The 19,129-nt window shown below is 35.3% G+C and overlaps 1 protein-coding gene across 8 annotated transcripts in view; it reads left to right on the top strand.

Moving 5' to 3' along the window:
- Upf2 (UPF2 regulator of nonsense mediated mRNA decay) overlaps positions 1 to 19,129 on the top strand; it is a 705,876-nt gene that overhangs the window by 41,429 nt on the left and 645,318 nt on the right. For all 8 annotated transcript variants that reach the window (XR_016550243.1, XR_016550244.1, XR_016550245.1 and 5 more), the window contains one exon: positions 9,256 to 9,291. Coding sequence is in view for 5 of the 8 variants with exons in the window: in XM_090412106.1 (XP_090268232.1) it covers positions 9,256 to 9,291 (36 nt within the window). In the remaining 3 variants the exon portion in view is untranslated. The remainder of the gene's footprint in view (positions 1 to 9,255; positions 9,292 to 19,129) is intronic.

The raw sequence follows: 19,129 nt of genomic DNA, 5'->3' as shown, positions 1-19,129 counted from the left end.
TTATGTCGTTGCATACTGCAATGGATGTCAAAGACGCAAAAGCCGCAAACATGTTCATATGCGCTAGTAATTGTAATTTTAGAGATTTATTACATAACTGCGAATTTACGTAAGTCGCGTATTACGTAAGTCGGGGGGTTACTGTACTATATTTATTTGACTCTTCTTGAATCAGCTCATTAGGGCAATTGATCTGCTGATACAAAAATATGGAAGTGAGAAATTGGAAACTTTTTAAGGTGCCATTGCAGTATTAATAATTTTATGATTATTCTATGAGATTTTTTAACTTTTTTTGCATATAAATAAGAGATAATATTCCATAGTTTTATAGAGACACTATTTAAAAATGGGAATATTTGTGCTTGAATAAGAGAGGGAAATAAATCTTACTTAATTTCATATTAATTTTTAAATGAAACGTTCAAACATTCAACTCCCTTTGTATTTTTAGTTTTTTTTTACGTCTGTGTATCCTTCTTCTTTCTTAGGATGATTTAAGGTAATGAAGATAATTATTTAAAAAAATAAACATTGTTTTTCTGATAGTTTTACTTGTCTATTTAAATAAGATAAACTAGAACATTCTTACCTTCTAAATTCTGCTTATGTCACAAATGTGATTTTCTATTACTGTTTGATTCTACACACACACACACACAAATTTTGTCCATATATAAATTTGGCCAAAACAAATGAATAGCAAAAATACAAGATAGGAAAATTATAGTGGAAATGTAAAAATTAAGGAGCCTGTGTAGCTCAGTGGAAGTGGCATTTGCATTCCACGGCACTTGACCACCCAATGGAAGAACTATGTTCAAATCTAGTCACCAACTAGAGCATTTTCTAGGCCTTCGTTTGACCAGTTCCTGAGTTAGTCAATCTCCGGCACATGCAAGCAGACTTTTTCTCCTGGAAACTCAGGAATTTTTGTCCTGTAAACTCAAGAAAATAAATTGTAGAACCTACCCTATCTCAGACAATAAATATATAGTGTTAAGATTAGGACCATGAGATGGTGGCACTTGTCAGCTGTATCTCTTCACTGACCATATATAATTAGTTAGTCTTGGGTTGGGCTAGCTATATCTGATTGGCTACCAGTAGAGATTGAACTGCCCCTTCAATCTCCAAAATTTTTAATTTTGAAATTAATTTCAAAATTCACCTCTCCTGCTCTCTGTAAGGGAATCAATGCCATTAACAGGTAGTGGGTCTCAATGGACAAGATTTGAAGAGTAGTGAAAACTTCAGATATCTGGGAAGTATACTTTCTAGTGATGAAAGTTTAGACCGGAGATGAGGAGGATTTTACTGGGTCAAACTTTTTTTTAACAGTGCGAGTAGTCTACTTTTGGGGCACTGAGGTTCCACTCAGTGTCCCAGAAGTGCAAGCTTTTGATTAACGTTTTGACTTATGCAGCAGAGACATGGGAACTAACTAAAAGAGGCATACAAACAATGGAAATGAAAGTTTTAAGGACAATGTTGGCATAAACAAGGAAAGATAGAATAAGTAATGGGAACATTAGGCATACTTTAAGACTAAAAAGTGCTGAAGAAATGCTCATGAACTCTTGTTTGAACTGGTTTGGACATCTAATAAGAATGGATTTAGAAAGAATACCAAGAATAATGTATGAAATGAAATTTGAGGGGAATAGACCAAAAGGAAGACCATCAGATAAGAGAAGATCTAGAAAAGAGAAACCTGAACTGGTATAGTGTTCATAAAGGAATAATTTAGGATCATAAGAAGAAATGGAGAAATTTGATCTGCCTGATTTAATAGTTTCTGTTGGAACAGTTGTTACTAAAGAAGAAGAGAGGAAAGTTATACTTACTGGAGTACACACACGTCCAGTAGAATTGTTTTTAAACATACAGGTACATTTCTGTTGATGATTAATTGAATTATAAAGTTTTGTTTTTGTGATGTATTATGTTATGTGTAAATCCATAACATCAGTCTGAGTGAGGCAAGTGTAATTTCTACAAGACAGAATATAGATTTGCTTATTATAAGCCTTAATATCTGATTTGAGTAACAGAAGAACTTCGATAATTTAATGGTATAATATTGTAATACGTATATATGCAAATCCTGGCTACAAAAGATTGTAAGCCTATGTATAGAAATATGTTTACTACATGTGAGTTATAGATTAGATAATCTGGAAACTGCTATAGAGATTAAATATGGAATATTGGATTTATGAAGCTTGCTCTTGACAGTTTTTGTGGAAATATGTTCTACATGATGAATATTCAGTTCTGCTGTTACCTGTGCTGCAGTAGTTTTGTGAATTTTTTAAAATTTTTTTAGAAACAATCCTTTTCGCTGATGATCTCTTTCTGTCATTTTTTATTTTCTCCCACTGTTTTCTTTGATGATGTTGTCTTGCCAATCTGTGTATGCAAACATAACCTTAGAAACCCTCGATCTCGATACACCTAATAATGTGGCAGTTTGTGTTAATGATGCCCCAACTAAAGGTGTACCAACTGTTTTTCTTCATTCAAACTCTGACAAGCATTCCATTGTCTGATTTTTTTTTAACACAAATTATCACTCAGTACAATGACTAATGCACTTTCATAAGAACTAAAGAGCATAAACAAAACGGTAATATTCAGTGCTGCTACCACAAGTTTTTTCAGTGCAGCCAGCACAAATTCTATTCATAAATATCTTAGTGTTTCCATTATTTTGTCCAACCTTATATGCCTTATGGACTGCATTTAAATGCTTTCAGAGTTAGATGTTTGGAAAGTGTTTTCCAGTGCAAAATCAGGGAAACTAGAAGCATTAAGGGGGGGGGGGGGCAGACAAGTTTGGGTTTAGCCACCCCCCAAGACAAATGAACACATGTACAGAAATGATTATGCAATGCTGAATGCAGTTTTAACAGATGTTAAATCTTGAATGGATTGGTAATAACATTATGCAAGGATAACTGTGGGTCTGTGGCAATGTTGAAATGCATGTACACTAATGCCATAACTATCCAAAATAAAGGGGGGAAATTTTCAGCATTAGTCAACTCAGTGGCCATAAATTATAGGCATCAGTGAGTCCTTGTTGACAGAAAATAATACATTTACAGGATAGAATGTAAAGGATATTGTATTTGCTAGTAGGATAAAGTGAATAGGACAGGAGATGGGATATTGCTGCTGATAGCTGAAGAATTTCAACCAACAAAGTTAGAAGTTAGAGGATTTTAGGTCTTGAGGAGATGGGTCATTTGAGGCTGTCTAGTGCAAAATAGAGACCATTAGAACAAAATAAGTTACTGCTATTAGTCCATGGCATCCACAGGAAGATGCGATGCCATGTATTGGCAGATTAGTATAATGATTGCAGGCCAAGCAATTATTATGAGGATTTCAACTATGGAGATATGGAGATTGGAAGGAGGAGAGTGTGCATGGAAAGATAAAAGTGAAATATGTATAGTTGCTAAGGGATAATTATCTGAAACAGCATGTCATGGAGGGGACTAGGGGTTTGAGAGTGCTGGATCTAGTAATTGCATCAAAAGATGCATCCTTAACAAAGGTAGATGCTCTGCCTCCAATTGGGGAGAGCGACCCGTGTGTTAAGGCTTAAGTGCTGGAAGGACTTCATGTTAGAGGTTTAATGGGATATTTACAGCACTGGGAAAGGATTAAAAATTAATTTTAATGCTTCCAATATTCTAAAGACAGTCTTTTCATTTTAAATTTTCCTGGAAGAAAACGGCCATGCTCCAACATAGTAAATTTAAAAAAGAAAGACTGATTTTAGAATCTGCAGCAGCACTCAGAAATCAACTAAATTTAAATAATTATGGATGCATGAAACTTACCAAAATTTGGGAAACAATTGTCAGAGTTCCCACTTTACGTCCTAGGCCACCTACAAATGCCCATAGAGGACACACCACCTAGATAGGACTTTAGTCACCCAAGTGTTTCATTTAGTATTGTGTTGTCTTTGTGTGTGTTATAAGAGCTATTTATAATCCCTGAAGATGTCTCAGTGACCGAGACAAAATATTGAAAGCATTAAAATTAGTTTTTAATCCTTTTCTAGTGCTGTAAATATTCTATTAAATCTCCAACATGATGAGGAGACTGACCATGTAGTCTTGTTCTGGGAGGTTGCAAAATATAAAATTTTTTGTCAAGACAGGATTTGTGTTGAACTGTAAAGCTTAGGAGGCATGTTTGAGTTTGATATCTAGAGAAGCCACAAGGAAAGAATGTCAGTAGTGCATGGGAAATGGTCAGGAATTGTTTGAGAGAAGCAGTATCAGACTGCATACCCATGGTCAAGACAATAAATTAAGTGATTCTTTTAGAAAGGCTTATACGTTGATTATACATGATTATTAATTAACTTAAGGAATTCACAATATACACTAGAATATAAATTAAATTAAACTTTATTATATATTTCCAATATTTCGGCAACATTACGTTGCCATCTTCAAAGGAACTTGAAATAAAGACACATGCACGCAGGAACTACACACAGAAAATGAGGACTAAGCAAGGAAGCTATTGTTTCTCCTAAAAGCCCTGCTTGTGCCCCCCCCCCCCCCCCCCCCCCCAATGGGTTATGTAGGTGTTGGGCTGAAGGTCTCCTGATGTACGTCTCCCAAATTTGGGGCAGTCTCATGCAACCAAATTTGTTGAGGTTTGGCATGTTTCTTGGGTTTGAGGATGATTCCATGAAAAGTCTTTCAAATTTGAACTTGCTATGGTGTATTATTGTGGCTTTCTTCTATCATATTCTGTGGCATGTATCCAGAGCATGGTCTGCAAGACCAGAGTGGCTATACTGGTGAAAATAGATGTAGTCTGAAAATAGATTGGGGAGGGGGATTGTTGGTGAATGTATTTGCCTGTATGGGTGGTTTTCTATAAACTGAGAAACCAAGGTTCCATCAGGCTGGCTGGTGACTAGTGTGTGTCTAGGAAAGGGAGGCTGTTGTTTTCCTCTTTTTCCAGGGTGAACTTGATTCTGGGGTGTTGGTTGTTTAAGTGGGTTAAGAAGGAGAGGAGTGTATCAGAGCCATGTGGCCAAATAGCGAACACATCATCAATGTAGCAAAGCCATATGGTTGGTTTTTGTGGGACAGAGTTTAAAGCTTTCTCTTTAAAAGTCTCCATAAATAAGTTGGCCAAATGTGGGTAGAGTGGTGAACCCATGGCTGTCCTCTCTGTTTTATAGAAAATGGAGTTATTAAGACACTGCACAACAATGCTAAACTAATCTGTTCAAATGACAATGTCCTAACCACTGAACTAAATCACATCCTCAACACTTTCTCGGCCAATGGCTACCCCCCCAAAAAATCCAAAAAATATTGAAACCAGTAACCCCCCCCCCTTCACAACAAGGATTATTCTAAATCCATCACCATTCCCTACATCCGAGGCACCTCAGAAAAAATTACCAAAATCTTAAAAAAAAACACGACTTGAACTCTTGTTACAGACCATATAGATAATTGGCATCCTTTATCCGTTCCACTAAAGACTAACCACTTCCCCTAGACCTACCTGGTGTATACCTGGTCCCTTGCAGCTCTAAACTGTCATACTTTGGCCAAACAGGCAGGACAGCAAATATCAGAATTTCAGAACACAAGGACTACATCTATTTTCACCAGTATAGTCACTCTGGTCTTGCAGACCATGCTCTGGTACACGCCACAGAATATGATAGAAGAAAGCCACAATAATATACCATAGCAAGTTCAAATTTGAAAGACTATTCATGGAATCAGCCTCAGCCCTAAGAAACATGCCAAACCTCAACAAATTTGGTTGCATGAGACTGCCCCAAATTTGGGAGACATACATCAGGTGACCTTCAGTCCAACGGCTAAGATTACCTACATAGCCCGCTAGAGGGCACCATCAGGACTTATAGGAGAAACAATAGCTTCCTTACTTTGTCCTCATTTACTGTGTGCACGTGTCTTTATTTCAAGTTCCTTTGAAGTTGGCAACGTAACGTTGCCGAAATATTGGAAATATTATTGTCTGAGATCTCCAGCGAGTCGAGGACTCATCGAGAGAGGCTGTAAATTACCCAACCCAGCTATCATATCTACCCTTGAATTCATTCACACTAGATGCACTCACTCACTGCTCCCTGGAAGAAAAACTTAGCTCTTATCCCTTTCCTGATTGCAAATAAATTTAACTTCCATGGCCCCATGTTCTCTCCCCACCTTCCATATAATGAAAAATTTCATCAATTGAAATGCTATAACAGCTATTCAAAAGTTTATAGACCTCTATCATATCACCTCTCTCTCTCTCTCTCTCTCTCTCTCTCTCTCTCTCCTTCCTGTTAACCAGAGTCTGTAATCCACGTACTCGCAATCTATCCTCATAATCTAAATCCCATAATCCAGATATAATCTTTGTAATTCTTCTTTGCACCTTTTCCACAGCTTCTTTATCCCCCCCCTCCTTGGAACCCGGGAGACCAAATCTGCACACAGTAATCCAAGTGTGGTCTTATTAAAGCCTTATAAAGAGGCAAAATTACTTCCTTATTGCTACATGTCAAGGTTCACTTCAACATAGCAATTATCCTCTGAGTTGTATTTGCAACTTTTGCTATGTGACCTTTGAACTTTAAATTCTTATTCACCAATACACCAAGATCCCTTGCCTCTTCAGTTTCTTGTAGCATAACCCCGTTAATATAATATGTCACTGGAACTCTAATCACACCAAAGTGCATAACTTTACACTTACTAACATTAAACTGAAAGCCATTTTCGTTTGCCCAGATTTCCAGTCTATTCAAATCATTGTGTAATTGCTGAATATCAGTAGCATCCCTGATTGATCTGCCTATCTTTGCATCATCAGCAAACAATTGCACATCTGATGATAGACCCTGCTTGATGTCATTAATGTATAGATTGAACAATAGTGGCCCAAGGACTGAACCCTGAGGTACACCACTGGTTACCTTAAATCTGGCAGATTCACATCCACTGTATACCACTTTTTGATATCTGTCTGTCAACCATCCCCTGATCCAAGTCAATAGATTATGTTCCAGTCCCATATTCTCCAGTTTACACAACAGCTTATCGTGTGGTATCCTATCAAATGCCTTAGAAAAATCCAACATTATCATAGTGTATCCATTCCCTTTATCCAACTCGTTCGTAATATTGTTATAAAATATGAGCATATTGCTAAAACATGACCTTCCTTTAGTAAACCCATGCTGTTCCTTGCAGAGTATAGAATGCTTGTCTACCCATTTCTGTATGTGAGTTCTTATCAACTTCTCCAAAATCTTCACTACCACACCAGAGATACTAATAGGTCTGTAGTTAGACACATCAGTTTTTGCACCACCCTTGTGCAATGGAACTATCATACATTCCTTCCATTCCTGTGGTATAGTATGCCCACAGATTCGAGACCCTTCGACACTTCTGCACATGTCAACAGGAGGAGTACCCCCTCCCTTTGTTATAACCAAGTGAAAAACCAACAATATGACATCTCAACAACAACATGGCATTCATTTACGAGGGTGGTCTGAATATTTCTCAACCATAGATGGCAAGAGATTTTTTTTTTTTTCTAAGTTGGTACATCTATCATAAGCATCCATTCTATGAAGCAGTTTTGTTTTATACAGCTGTCTGAAGCAAAAGTGCTGTCTGTATCCCTTGAAATGGATAAAATTGAGTATCATTGTGGTTATAAAATTCTTGGTAAAAGAAATTCATTCGAAGCTCATAATAGTTTATGGGCACGCTTTTCCTTCGTTTTCGACAATTAAGAAATGGGCTGCTGAGTTTAAACGTGGCCCTACCAGCCTTGAAGATGATCCACGTAAAGGACGTCGAAAAAGTGTGACAACACCAGAAATCATTGATCAAGTGCATGATATGGTATTGGATGACTGGCGAGTCAGAGTGCATGAAATTGCTGAGACTATAGGCATTTCAAAAGAACATGTAGGATATATTTTTCATGAAGAATTGCAAATGAAAAAGCTGTGCACAAGATGTGAATGCTGTGCTTGCTCACAGCAGATCAAAAACGCACTCGCATGAAAATTTCTGAACAGTGTTTGGAGCATTTTAACAAGAATAAAACTGATTTTGTGCGTTCATTTATTACTGTGGATGAGACTTGGATTCACCATTATGCACCAGAATCCAATCAGCAGTCAAAAGAGTGGACAGAAGCCGGTTGTTCAGTGCCGAAGAAGACAAAGTTGGTTCCATCAGCAGGAAAGGTCATGGCGTCAATGTTTTGGGATGCTAAAGGCATTTTGTTTATTAATTATCTTAAAAAGGGGAAAACAATAACTGAGGAATATTATTCTGATCTTTTAACCAGACTAGACAAAAAAATTTGTGAGAAAAGACCTGGTTTGCAGAAGAAAAAAAAATCATCTTTCATTAAGAGAATGCACCTGCCCACAAAAGTGTTTTGCAATGGGAAAATTAAGAGTTCTCCACTATGAATTGTTGGAACATTCACCCTGTTACCCAGATTTCACTCCCTCTGACTTCTGTCTCTTCCCAAAACTAACTCTTCCTTACTGGTCAGCATTTTTCTTCGAATCAAGATGTGATTGCAGCTGTAGAGGGGTATTTTGCAGATCTTACTGAGAACCACTACAGGGACGGGATAATGGCGCTGGGGCATTGCTGGAATAAATGTATTAGTCTTTATAGGAGATTATCTTGAAAATAAAAATCATTTTGAAATTATAAATTTGTTTTTTCATTGTTAGGCCAAGAACTTTTCAGACCACCTCGTATGTATACATACGATATTTATATATGTCAAGATGCACATAGCAAAAAAATATGAACATCAAGCTCACTCTCCTTTTAGAACTAAAGATCTTTCAACAGAATTGGACTCTTTAGGAAAGAAATTCTCATATCAAAACAAATATCTTCAAAATAATGTTCCACGTTTAAATTCATGGACCATTTAAATAAGTTTGATTTGCATAATTTACATTATGTTCTCTTTTGTTTATTTCTTTTATTTTTTATTTTTGTCTCATACATAGAGGTGATTTTTCAAATAGGCATGATTGAGACTTATCAGATACTTATTCCATATTTATTAGATATCATGTCTTATCAAATTATTCAGCTATAGATATCAAAATGTCAAATATAATGGAAGTATAATAAATTTTTCCAGATAATGCACATGGATTTGAATATATTTTCTTTTATATATATTTAGGATGCATGTGATGATATCCAAGAAGAAGCTGAAAAGGTAAGAAGTGTTTGGCATTTATATGCATTTATTTCATAAATGATTATCTAGTAGCTTAAATTTATGTGCACGCATGCACATGTTCATGCGTGCACATGCGCACGCGCACACACACACACACACATTGTTATGTATGAACTTAGTTTTTCTTGGCCAACCAGTTGCATTGCTTCAGCATATGATGACTAAAACCAAAGAATAGAAGAGATGAAAAATATGGAAGAGAAGACTGTTAGTAAGTTTGAATGAAATTAGTCTGTTTATGGTTATTGACCAGCTACCACAGAATGTTTTATGAAACTGAAGAAAGAAAAAAAGAAAAATCAACCGAATATGAATGCTGTTTTTGTACTTCCACCCATGAAAAGGTTATTTGTACATTTTGTACTGTGGGTGGGCTGAGATTTATATATATTTATATATATATATTTAATTTTTATATATAATATTTTGTATTTTTTATTTCTACATAGTTGAGGAACCCTGCTCTAGAGACCAAACATGGAACATTTTCAAGCCACTTGAGGCCCCCAATAAGTGAGCTTATTTGGTTGAACATTTATGAAGAAGACACTTATTGTTCATAAAAAGACTTATGACTGATAAGTTTATGTAATAAGAGATTTGGGGAGTATCAACAATTGGTGAGATAGGTTCTTAATACACCACCACATTCCTTAGGATGCCATGTGAGAATGGCATTTTAAGTAATGGCTGATTTTAAATTTATTGTACAGATTTAGAAACTGTACAGAAGAGAAGTAACATCTCTAGAACAGATTAGGGTTCAGAGTTTATTGGAGGCTAACAATGCCATGGATGTGTGATGCATTTGTACCATGGAAAGAAAAATCTAAATTTGTTGGAAGACCTATGCATTATCAGGTGTAAAGAGAAAAATTAGTAAGCTAACAGGGCAAAAAAAAAAATCTTTTTTTTACCCATGGGCCATTTAAATATAAGTTTTTATATTTATCAAATTTATGTTTTTTTGCCAGACAGTGTCTTCAAGAAGTTTTAACTAAAGTAAACACAAATGAGAAAAATTCTGGGGACTTGGAGATAGTCATTAAAAAAACACATTGAATGCAATAGTATTTACTATCTTCAGTACGTTGTTACACGTCGTTTCCATTTGTACCATGGAAAGAAAAATCTAAATTTGTTGGAAGACCTATGCATTATCAAGTGTAAAGAGAAAAATTAGTAAGCTAACAGGGCAAAAAAAAAAAATCTTTTTTTTTACCCATCTCTATTTAAATATAAGTTTTTATATTTATCAAATTTATGTTTTTTTGACAGACAGTGCCTTCAAGAAGTTTTAACTAAAGTAAACACAAATGAGAAAGATTCTGGGGACTTGGAGATAGTCATTAAAAAAATAACACATTGAATGCAGTAGTATTTACTATCTTCAGTACGTTGTTACACGTCGTTTCCAGATAATGGTTGGCGTAGAAAAGATCTGATGTGCTGTATGAACAGGTAACTTTCCAGATTGCAAGATAGACCCTAATTTCTGTTTTAAGTGCCATGCAAGCATATAACATATAATTTTGCTAGATTTGAATATCTATGATAGGAAGTTATCAAGATAAGGCATCAAAGTTGATGACTGATGCATATAATGGAGCTGTAAAGATGCGGGTAGGTAAGACATTTTTTAACCTTGCACTTGTGGGTGACGTTGCTAAGGCTCAAAAAACTAAAAGATGAGGTGAAGCATTATTTTTTGAAAAATAAAAGCAGAAACATTATTTTGGTTGCATTAAACTTGACTGAATTGTCCTAAAAAAAAAACAAAAAAACAGATTTGCTAATTCCTATTTATTTTTCTTCATGCTAGTGACATTACTTCCATCAGAAATAATTATAAAAATGATATCTAGAATTTTTACGGTACTTGTAATGGCATGTTTACTATAACATACTTCATATCAGCTTTTTCTCCAAGTTTCATTTGATTTAATTGCTTTTATGGTTTTAAAGATAGTATGCATTGCAATAGCATCTGCAAGCAATAGTTGATAGCTAATAGCGCAATGTATTTTGGATTTTCATCTAAAGAAATGGCCACAAAAATTGCAGAATCAATAAAAATTACAAACTGCTTAATACCACCACAATATGGACATTAGTAATATTACAGAGTGAGTGAAAAGGTTGCTAATGATAAACAAATGCAAAATAAGTTGCATTGTCTTGATCTGAACAAATCTGCATGACTCGGGCTATTTTCACCAAACATATTAATAGTTGTGGGTATTTCAGAGAATATTTTTTACTGAGAATATAATGTACCAAAGTGTTCAAAATTCTGGAAAGACTTTATTTTCATTAAATAAAAGGAGTAATTATACTATTCAACTAATGTTCCATCTAATTTTTGCAGACCCATGTGCTCACGAAAAACATTTCGTATGCAAGTTTTCAGTCTCAGACTCAATGTGTGCACTAATATAATATTTCTGGTATTAATGCTCTTTTTCATCTAGTTATAACCTGTAAAAGTTTGAGCACTAAGTTAATATTTAACTAAGTTAAATCCACATAACTGCAAAAATCCATCGCCATTCATTTGTATGAGTTCAAGTGATTGTACTATCTAGACAGTAGATGCCAAACAAATATGGCTCTGCAACTTGTTGGCATCAGTTCACCCACATTGCATGCCCTAAAATGATTAAGTGGATTAAGTTGGAATGGGTTTGAGCAATATTTGAGTAGACATTAGAGAAATTACTAAATGAATAAGTGACTAGTATGATTTTTTATATACTTCGTTTTTATAGTATGTTCAAAGATTATTGACTGTAAATGAGATATTCTGAGATATACATTAACCCCCTAACCAGCCATGACGTCTATAGATGTCCAGCTAAATCTAGATATGATTCTGTAACACCTGTTGAATAACATGGATAAGAAGCGCAATTTGGTCTCACTATTTCATCCACCTTGCCGGTAGGGAGATTAATTTCATAACTTATGAAATTTCATTTCATAAGTCATGAAAGACATTTCAGTATGGAATATGTTCACCCCGAAATGCGATGCAGCCCACACAACATTGTACCAAGTGATTTAGGAGTTCTTGAGGTAAACTGGCCCATTTCTCCTCCTTTAGAGCAAGGCTAAGGCCTTGTTTGTTTTCTGGAGAATTTTGAACAGCAATGCATCTCCCTGTTTGCATTCCAAACATGTTCTATGGAGTTAAGATTTGGGGATGTGCCGGTTGCTCAATTTGATCGATATCCTCAGTCTCCAGAAATATCTCCACTGCTTATGTATGATGGTGTGGCATCGTTATCCATAAAAATGAATTCTTTGTCTACAGCACCATAGAATATTCAAACATGTTGTTGAAGAACTTCGTTGCAGTATCGTTCACCAGTCATCATGACTCTGGCACTGCTGTATCTATCTCTTTCAAGAACATTCTCACAATGGTAATACCATTTTCATGGCAGATCAAATGTCATCTAGAATCGGAAGAAAGACTAAAACGATTCATCTGTAAAATGTACATTAGCTCATTGATGTCTTGTCCAGTTTTTATTGATACAACGCTACTGAAAATGTGCTCTATGATGAACTGTGGATGAAGGGACATAGACTACAGACTTTTGGACATATAAGCTTACTTGTCATAGACATAGAAATACAGACCAGTTTACAATAAAACATTTATTAAAACCTACCAGTTTCGCCAACAAACTGTCTGGCTTTTTCACGGCGTTACGGAGATATGAAAGTTAGTAAATGCAAATTAAAAGGAACATAAAAAACGTTGTAAACCAAACTAGTTTAATAGTTTGGTTTAAAAACCATAGCTACTAGTTTGGTTTACAACGTTTTTTATGTTCCTTTTAATTTGCATTTACTAACTTTCATATCTCCGTAACGCCTTGAAAAATCCAGACAGTTTGCTGGCGAAACTGGTAGGTTTTAATAAATGTTTTATTGTAAACTGGTCTGTATTAATAAAATTGTATTTCTATTATAAAACGACCAAAAATGTATAATTTAAATAGTTTGTCATAGACATCTTGCCACAGTTTGTCAAGATATCTGTGTACCTGTGCTTGAATGGAGCCAACTTACAAGCTGACCTGCCATGGTGCATCAATTAGATTTTGCTTTTATAACCAAAAATCTAACTCCATGTTACAGCAAGGGGACCTCTTGGCAAATGACTGGAATACATTCCATTGGTTTGAAATGCTGCCCAGAGCCTAGATTCAATGCTGTGAGATTCCAAACTCTGGCAATATCAGTAATTCTGTGGCCTTCTTCAACCTTTCCAATAATTCTTCCTCGTGAAATCATCTAGATCAGTGCTTCCCAAACTTCTGAATGTCAGGGCCCCCTTTGCAAAAATTAAAATATTTCATGCCCCCCCCCTCGAAAAAAATTGTAATAGAGAGAGATATTGTTATAATATTTATTGTATTTATATTCAATACAAAACATACACAATGAATATTGCAAAAATCAAATGCATATATTACATTTTTTGCCTCTTACCATTTGGTTCTGAAGACGATGCGGGCTGTTCTGGTAAAATATGAAATACTGTCCTTTTTTTTTTGAGTCCGTTTCTGCTTCTTCTGATTGTTTGCGGGAATTTTTTTATATTTTTTATCAGCCACTTATCCATCTCAGGGCTAAATTTTTTAACGTAGAATAGATCAAATAATATCACCACTTACCGATATTGGCACACCACAGACTGATAACATGAAATTAGTGAATATTACCTGAATAAGGGAATCCCCGGACCAGAAACATTTTTCTCCTTTGTGACTTTTCTCCCTTTAAGGTAATTAAGCCTAACGAAAGACAGCAAAGGCAGGTTATTAAAACGTGCATATGATTGGTGTGGTATTAACAAAAGATCGCGCAACCGAAAGATAAAGGCATAGCTGACAATTGAGTTGAAATGCTAACTCTCTTCAACCAAATTGCGTATGTGAAACTGCCATAACATTCATTATATATATATATATATATATATATATATATATTACTTAGTTTTAACACTTTTACGAATTTTAACACGTTCGGTTGAATTTTATTGCTTCCTTGGGAAATCAAACTCGCACACATCTAATTAATAACAATAGTTTTTAGTTAGATACTGTGTTTGCCCATGCAACATATAGTTTTGTTTCAGTCTATACAGCTTAGTTTCTGTATGAGGGGACATGTGATTCATTAATTAGTGTGTTTTTATCCCAGTTGGCTCTAATTGCGCTATTTGTTGAGAAATATATTACACACAGTGCTTGTACTTTATTCACTGGCAAAATAAAAGTACTTGTTTTTATTGCCTCTGCAGTATAGTGGCTGTTAGGGAGGGCGTGTTGTTTACCACTGGAAGCGAGTTACTATCTTCCCACATGAACTTGTTTAAGCTTTTTTTCATGTGTGAAGTATATGCGAAACTTTTATTGGTAACAGAAAACTAGCTCAGATGACAGTGATAATATAAAACGAGTTTTGATATGTATATAAAGTCAATATCAACAGTCTCTGATTACGAAGGCGTGATGAAAGGGAGAGGAAAATTTGGAGCTTCCCTGGAGAACATTCGAAGTAAATACAATTAACCACTGCTTTGAAATGAAACATATGAATAAGCAATATTTACTAATATTCATTAAGCACCGAAATACGCAGGTAGCAAAGTTTGTGAACCAACACCAATGTGTGAATTTTTCCATTAAAATATAAAAAATAACAAAAAAGAAATAATAAATAATAAAAGTTAAATACATTTCTTTTAAAATAAAAAAAATCTACTTTGTCTTAAAACATTTTAAATTTGTTTTCATTATTTCACGCCCCCCCTCAACAAAACCTATGGCCCCCAAGGGGGCTGCAGTCCACAGTTTGGGAAGCGCTGATTTAGATGATGTCTTTGAGACGTTATAAGACATCCAAGTTTGTAGCTTCTTTCCTTCACGAAAAGTGCTTCCTTCAAACAATTCACTTACTGCAGCCTTTTGCCCTTTATCCTTTGTGCTAATTTGAAATTTTGAATGTGTATCTACTTTCTACTTGCAATCGTCAGTTATACAAATTGCTACAGGCTGATTCATCTGAATTTGCAGTTATAATCTTCAGAAATAGAGTTTGTTCTTAGGCTTTGAACTGCAGCCAATTTCAAATGCATTTTCAATTCCCAATTTCAAAAGATAAGAGAATGACTACCATTTGCTATGATAAATGCTATACCTAAAATCAGAACTGATTTTTTGTTTGGTTTGTCTGTTACAGCTTTAGATCTATGAAGTTGTTCTGATGTTTGCAGAGCAAAGGAAGGAATTTCATTGTTTATTTTGTTTTGTATTAGAAGTTAATTGTAATACAAATATCTAAAGTATTTTGGTTGGTAGAATTAAACCTCTTCTCTACAGATTTTACAAAATTAACTCTTTTTAAAAATGTTCTAAGCATAATATCTCAAAGAAGATTATGAATATCATTGTCATAGCTAGTTGAAATTAATCCAATTCTGAATAAACATGATTACTGGCAGTTATCACTGTCATGATACTTTTGAGAGTAGAGTACAGTCTTAATTTGCACGTTTTCAGTTTAATGCAGCAGAACACTTATGTTATAACATGTTACAATCAGCATGCTACCTAGAAGAATTCATGGAGAAAAGACATCAAGCTGTGCATCATTTGCCTGCCATTCACTAGCATTATTAGGGAATAAGAAGGATTATGCCTTCCAGCCACAATAACTTCTAATTTCATCTCTCATTTCATGTACTTTTGAGATCCTTAAGATCTGTCATTACAGATGTTATTTATGATAAGTCCTCAAAGTGAGATGGCTGGATATTCATTCATGATGAATGCCTAAACAAAGGCATTCATCAACAAAATCAGAAAACTATTCTGAACATTCATTTGACAGTAGACAGTCTTGAAATTTTAGCAGCCACTTCTTTCCAGACCTCTGTTATTGTAATTGTTTTGAATTCTGCATGCTGTTAATTGTCATCATCATCATCATCATCATCATCAAATTCCTGCCATGTACCCTCAAGGGGTGTACAGGATATGACAGTACTACATGAAAAAATTACATCATTACTAACTTCCTATCTACAATTTTCCTCCAAATCAGTCTGTTACTTGTCAAGACTCCAACATTATCAGATCTTATATTTCTATCGTCTAAGGCACTTTGTACCGTATCAATCCACCTATATCTTGGTCTTCCTCTGGGTCGTTTTCCTGCCAACCTGGCAGAGAACACTTGTTTTGCTAATCTTTCCTCTCCCATTCTATTTAAGTGACCAAACCACCTGAGATTAGCTCTGCTAACATTGCTGGATGCTGACAATGTCAAGTTCTTTATTAATATCCTCATTTTTAATATGATATTGCCATTGATGCCATCTGTTCATGCCTCTAATCTTTCTCAGGACTCTCATATCTGCGGTCTCTAGTCTTTGATCAAGTGTTTTACTTCTGACCCAGCTCTCAGATCCATAAGTTAAAATTGGTTTGAACATAGTCTTGTATACAGCTAATTTAGTGTTCCGACTAATTTCTTTCTTATTCCATATGAATTTATTCAATTGACTTCCCACGATACCAGCTTTGCTGATTCTGTTGTCTATTTCTATATTTAGTTTACCATCTTCAGTAAAAATTGTGCCTAAGTAGCTGAAATGTTTTACTTGTTCCACAGGTTCTCCATTCACAACACAGTTGATATTTTCAATGATTCTGCCTATTTTCATTGTCTTTGTCTTTTTATTGCTGACCTTCATGCCATATCTATTACAACAGCTATTCAATTTAGTCAGAGAATCTTGCAGACTTGTAGCGGATTTATTTAGAAGTATAACATCATCCGCATAAAGCAAAGAGCTGACATCAACATCTCCAATTTTGATATCAGGTTTAATACCACATTCCTTCATAATGTGATCCATATAGATAATGAATAACAGAGGGGATAATGTACATCCTTGTCTCACACCAGATTTAACATTAAACCATCTTCCTGTACTTCCTTCAATTCTAACTGCTGACTCACAACTCAAATAAAGACTAAGTATTGCTTGATATAATGCCCCATTGACACCATATAACTGCAGCGTATTGAATAGCTTCTCTCTTGGCACCTTGTCATATGCCTTTTCCAAATCGACAAAACTTAAATACAGATCTTTGTTATATTCCCATGCTTTCTTGACTATTTGTCATAAAGTGAAGATCTGATCCTGACAGCCTCTATTTGGCCTGAATCCAGCTTGTTCTTCACCAAGCTTTTCTTCCACAATTCTTTTCAACCGTTTCTCAAGTATACTTGCATAGATCTTGCCAGGAACACTCAGTAGGGAAATACCTCTGTAATTCTCACATTCAGTTTTATTTCCCTTTTTATATATGGGTACTATGAGAGCTCTACTCCAATCATCGGGAATTCGTCCCTCTGTCCAGGCTTTCTGAACTATGCAGTGCAGCCACTGTAAGACTCTTATACCACCATACTTCAGCATTTCTGGTCGAATATCATCTACTCCTGCTGCCTTTCCACATTTCAAGCCTTTGATGGCTTTTTCTACTTCAAGTATGGATATGTATTCCTGACTGCATGCCTGGTCAGTGTTTTTTACCAATGTGCTGTCATCATTGCTTGTTTCATTTAGCAGTTTTTCAAAGTAATTGCTCCATTCTTCAAGGATATCTTTTTCTCCAGTTTTCATGTCACCTTTATCATCTCTAACTCCTTTTACAGCACTCTTTCCTCCATTCCTAAGCTTCTTCAACAACCTCCAGAATATTTTGCCGCCACCTTGATATTTATTTTCTATATTCTTGCCAAAGTCCTCCCATGACTTTTGTTTAGCTAGTTTTACACACTGTTTAGCTTTCTTACATTTGTCTCTGTATTCTGTAAGAGTAAAAGCTGATTTATTTGCCAGGAACTTTTGATATGCTTTCTTCTTTTCCTTCACTGCCTCTTTAACTTCCTGTGTCCACCAGGGAGTTCTCATTTTTTTATCTTTGCACACAACCTCACCACATGCCTCTCTGGCAGAATCAATCAATGTTTCCTTCAGAGTTTGCCACTGAATCTCCAAGGTTTGATTCCTGTTCTCAAACTGTTTCATTTTCTTTTCAATAATATTTCTGTATTTTAGTCTACAGTTTATATCTGAGAGCTGCTCAACTTTTATTCGCTTTAAAACTTTCTTACATGTTATTCTTTTCAATATGAAATTCAATTTTATCCTGCTCAAGACTAAATAGTGATCACTTCCAATTTCAAATCCTCTGTACACTCTGGTGTCCTGCACCAGGGAGAAAACATCACTACCAACAATAACATAGTCAATGAGACTTTTCTTATTCCTAGCCTCTTCTCTCCATGTGAATTTGTGCACATTTTTATGTTGGAACATGGTGTTAGTAATAACCAGTCCATGTCCTGAGCAGAAATCCAACAGATATTTGCCATTATTATTAGCTTTGCTCTTTTCTCCAAATTTTCCCAAAATATTTTTGTATGTCTCACAATCATTTCCTACTCTACTATTTAGATCCCCAACAAGGACCAACTTTTCCTTTTTCATTGTGTCAGTTGCTTTTTCTAAAGCCTCAAAAAATTCCTCCACTTCTACCTTAGTAGAACCTTCTGTGGGACCATAGGCACAAATAAATCTCATTGTCCAGTTCCCCATTCTCATATTTGCCCACATTACTCTACTTGAGACTGACTGCCATTCAAGAAGATTAGCCTCGTATTTTGTGTTGAATACTATGGCTACTCCTTCTTTTCCTTGATTGTTATTGCCTGAATA

The sequence above is a fragment of the Typopeltis vanoorti genome, chromosome 2 (assembly GCF_054136105.1).
Source record: "Typopeltis vanoorti isolate ZY-2024b chromosome 2, IOZ_Tvanoo_1.0, whole genome shotgun sequence".
Classification (NCBI taxonomy): Eukaryota; Metazoa; Arthropoda; class Arachnida; order Uropygi; family Thelyphonidae; genus Typopeltis; species Typopeltis vanoorti.
The sequence above is the reverse complement of the archived record's forward strand: the minus strand, read 5'-3'. Positions and strand labels throughout refer to the sequence as shown.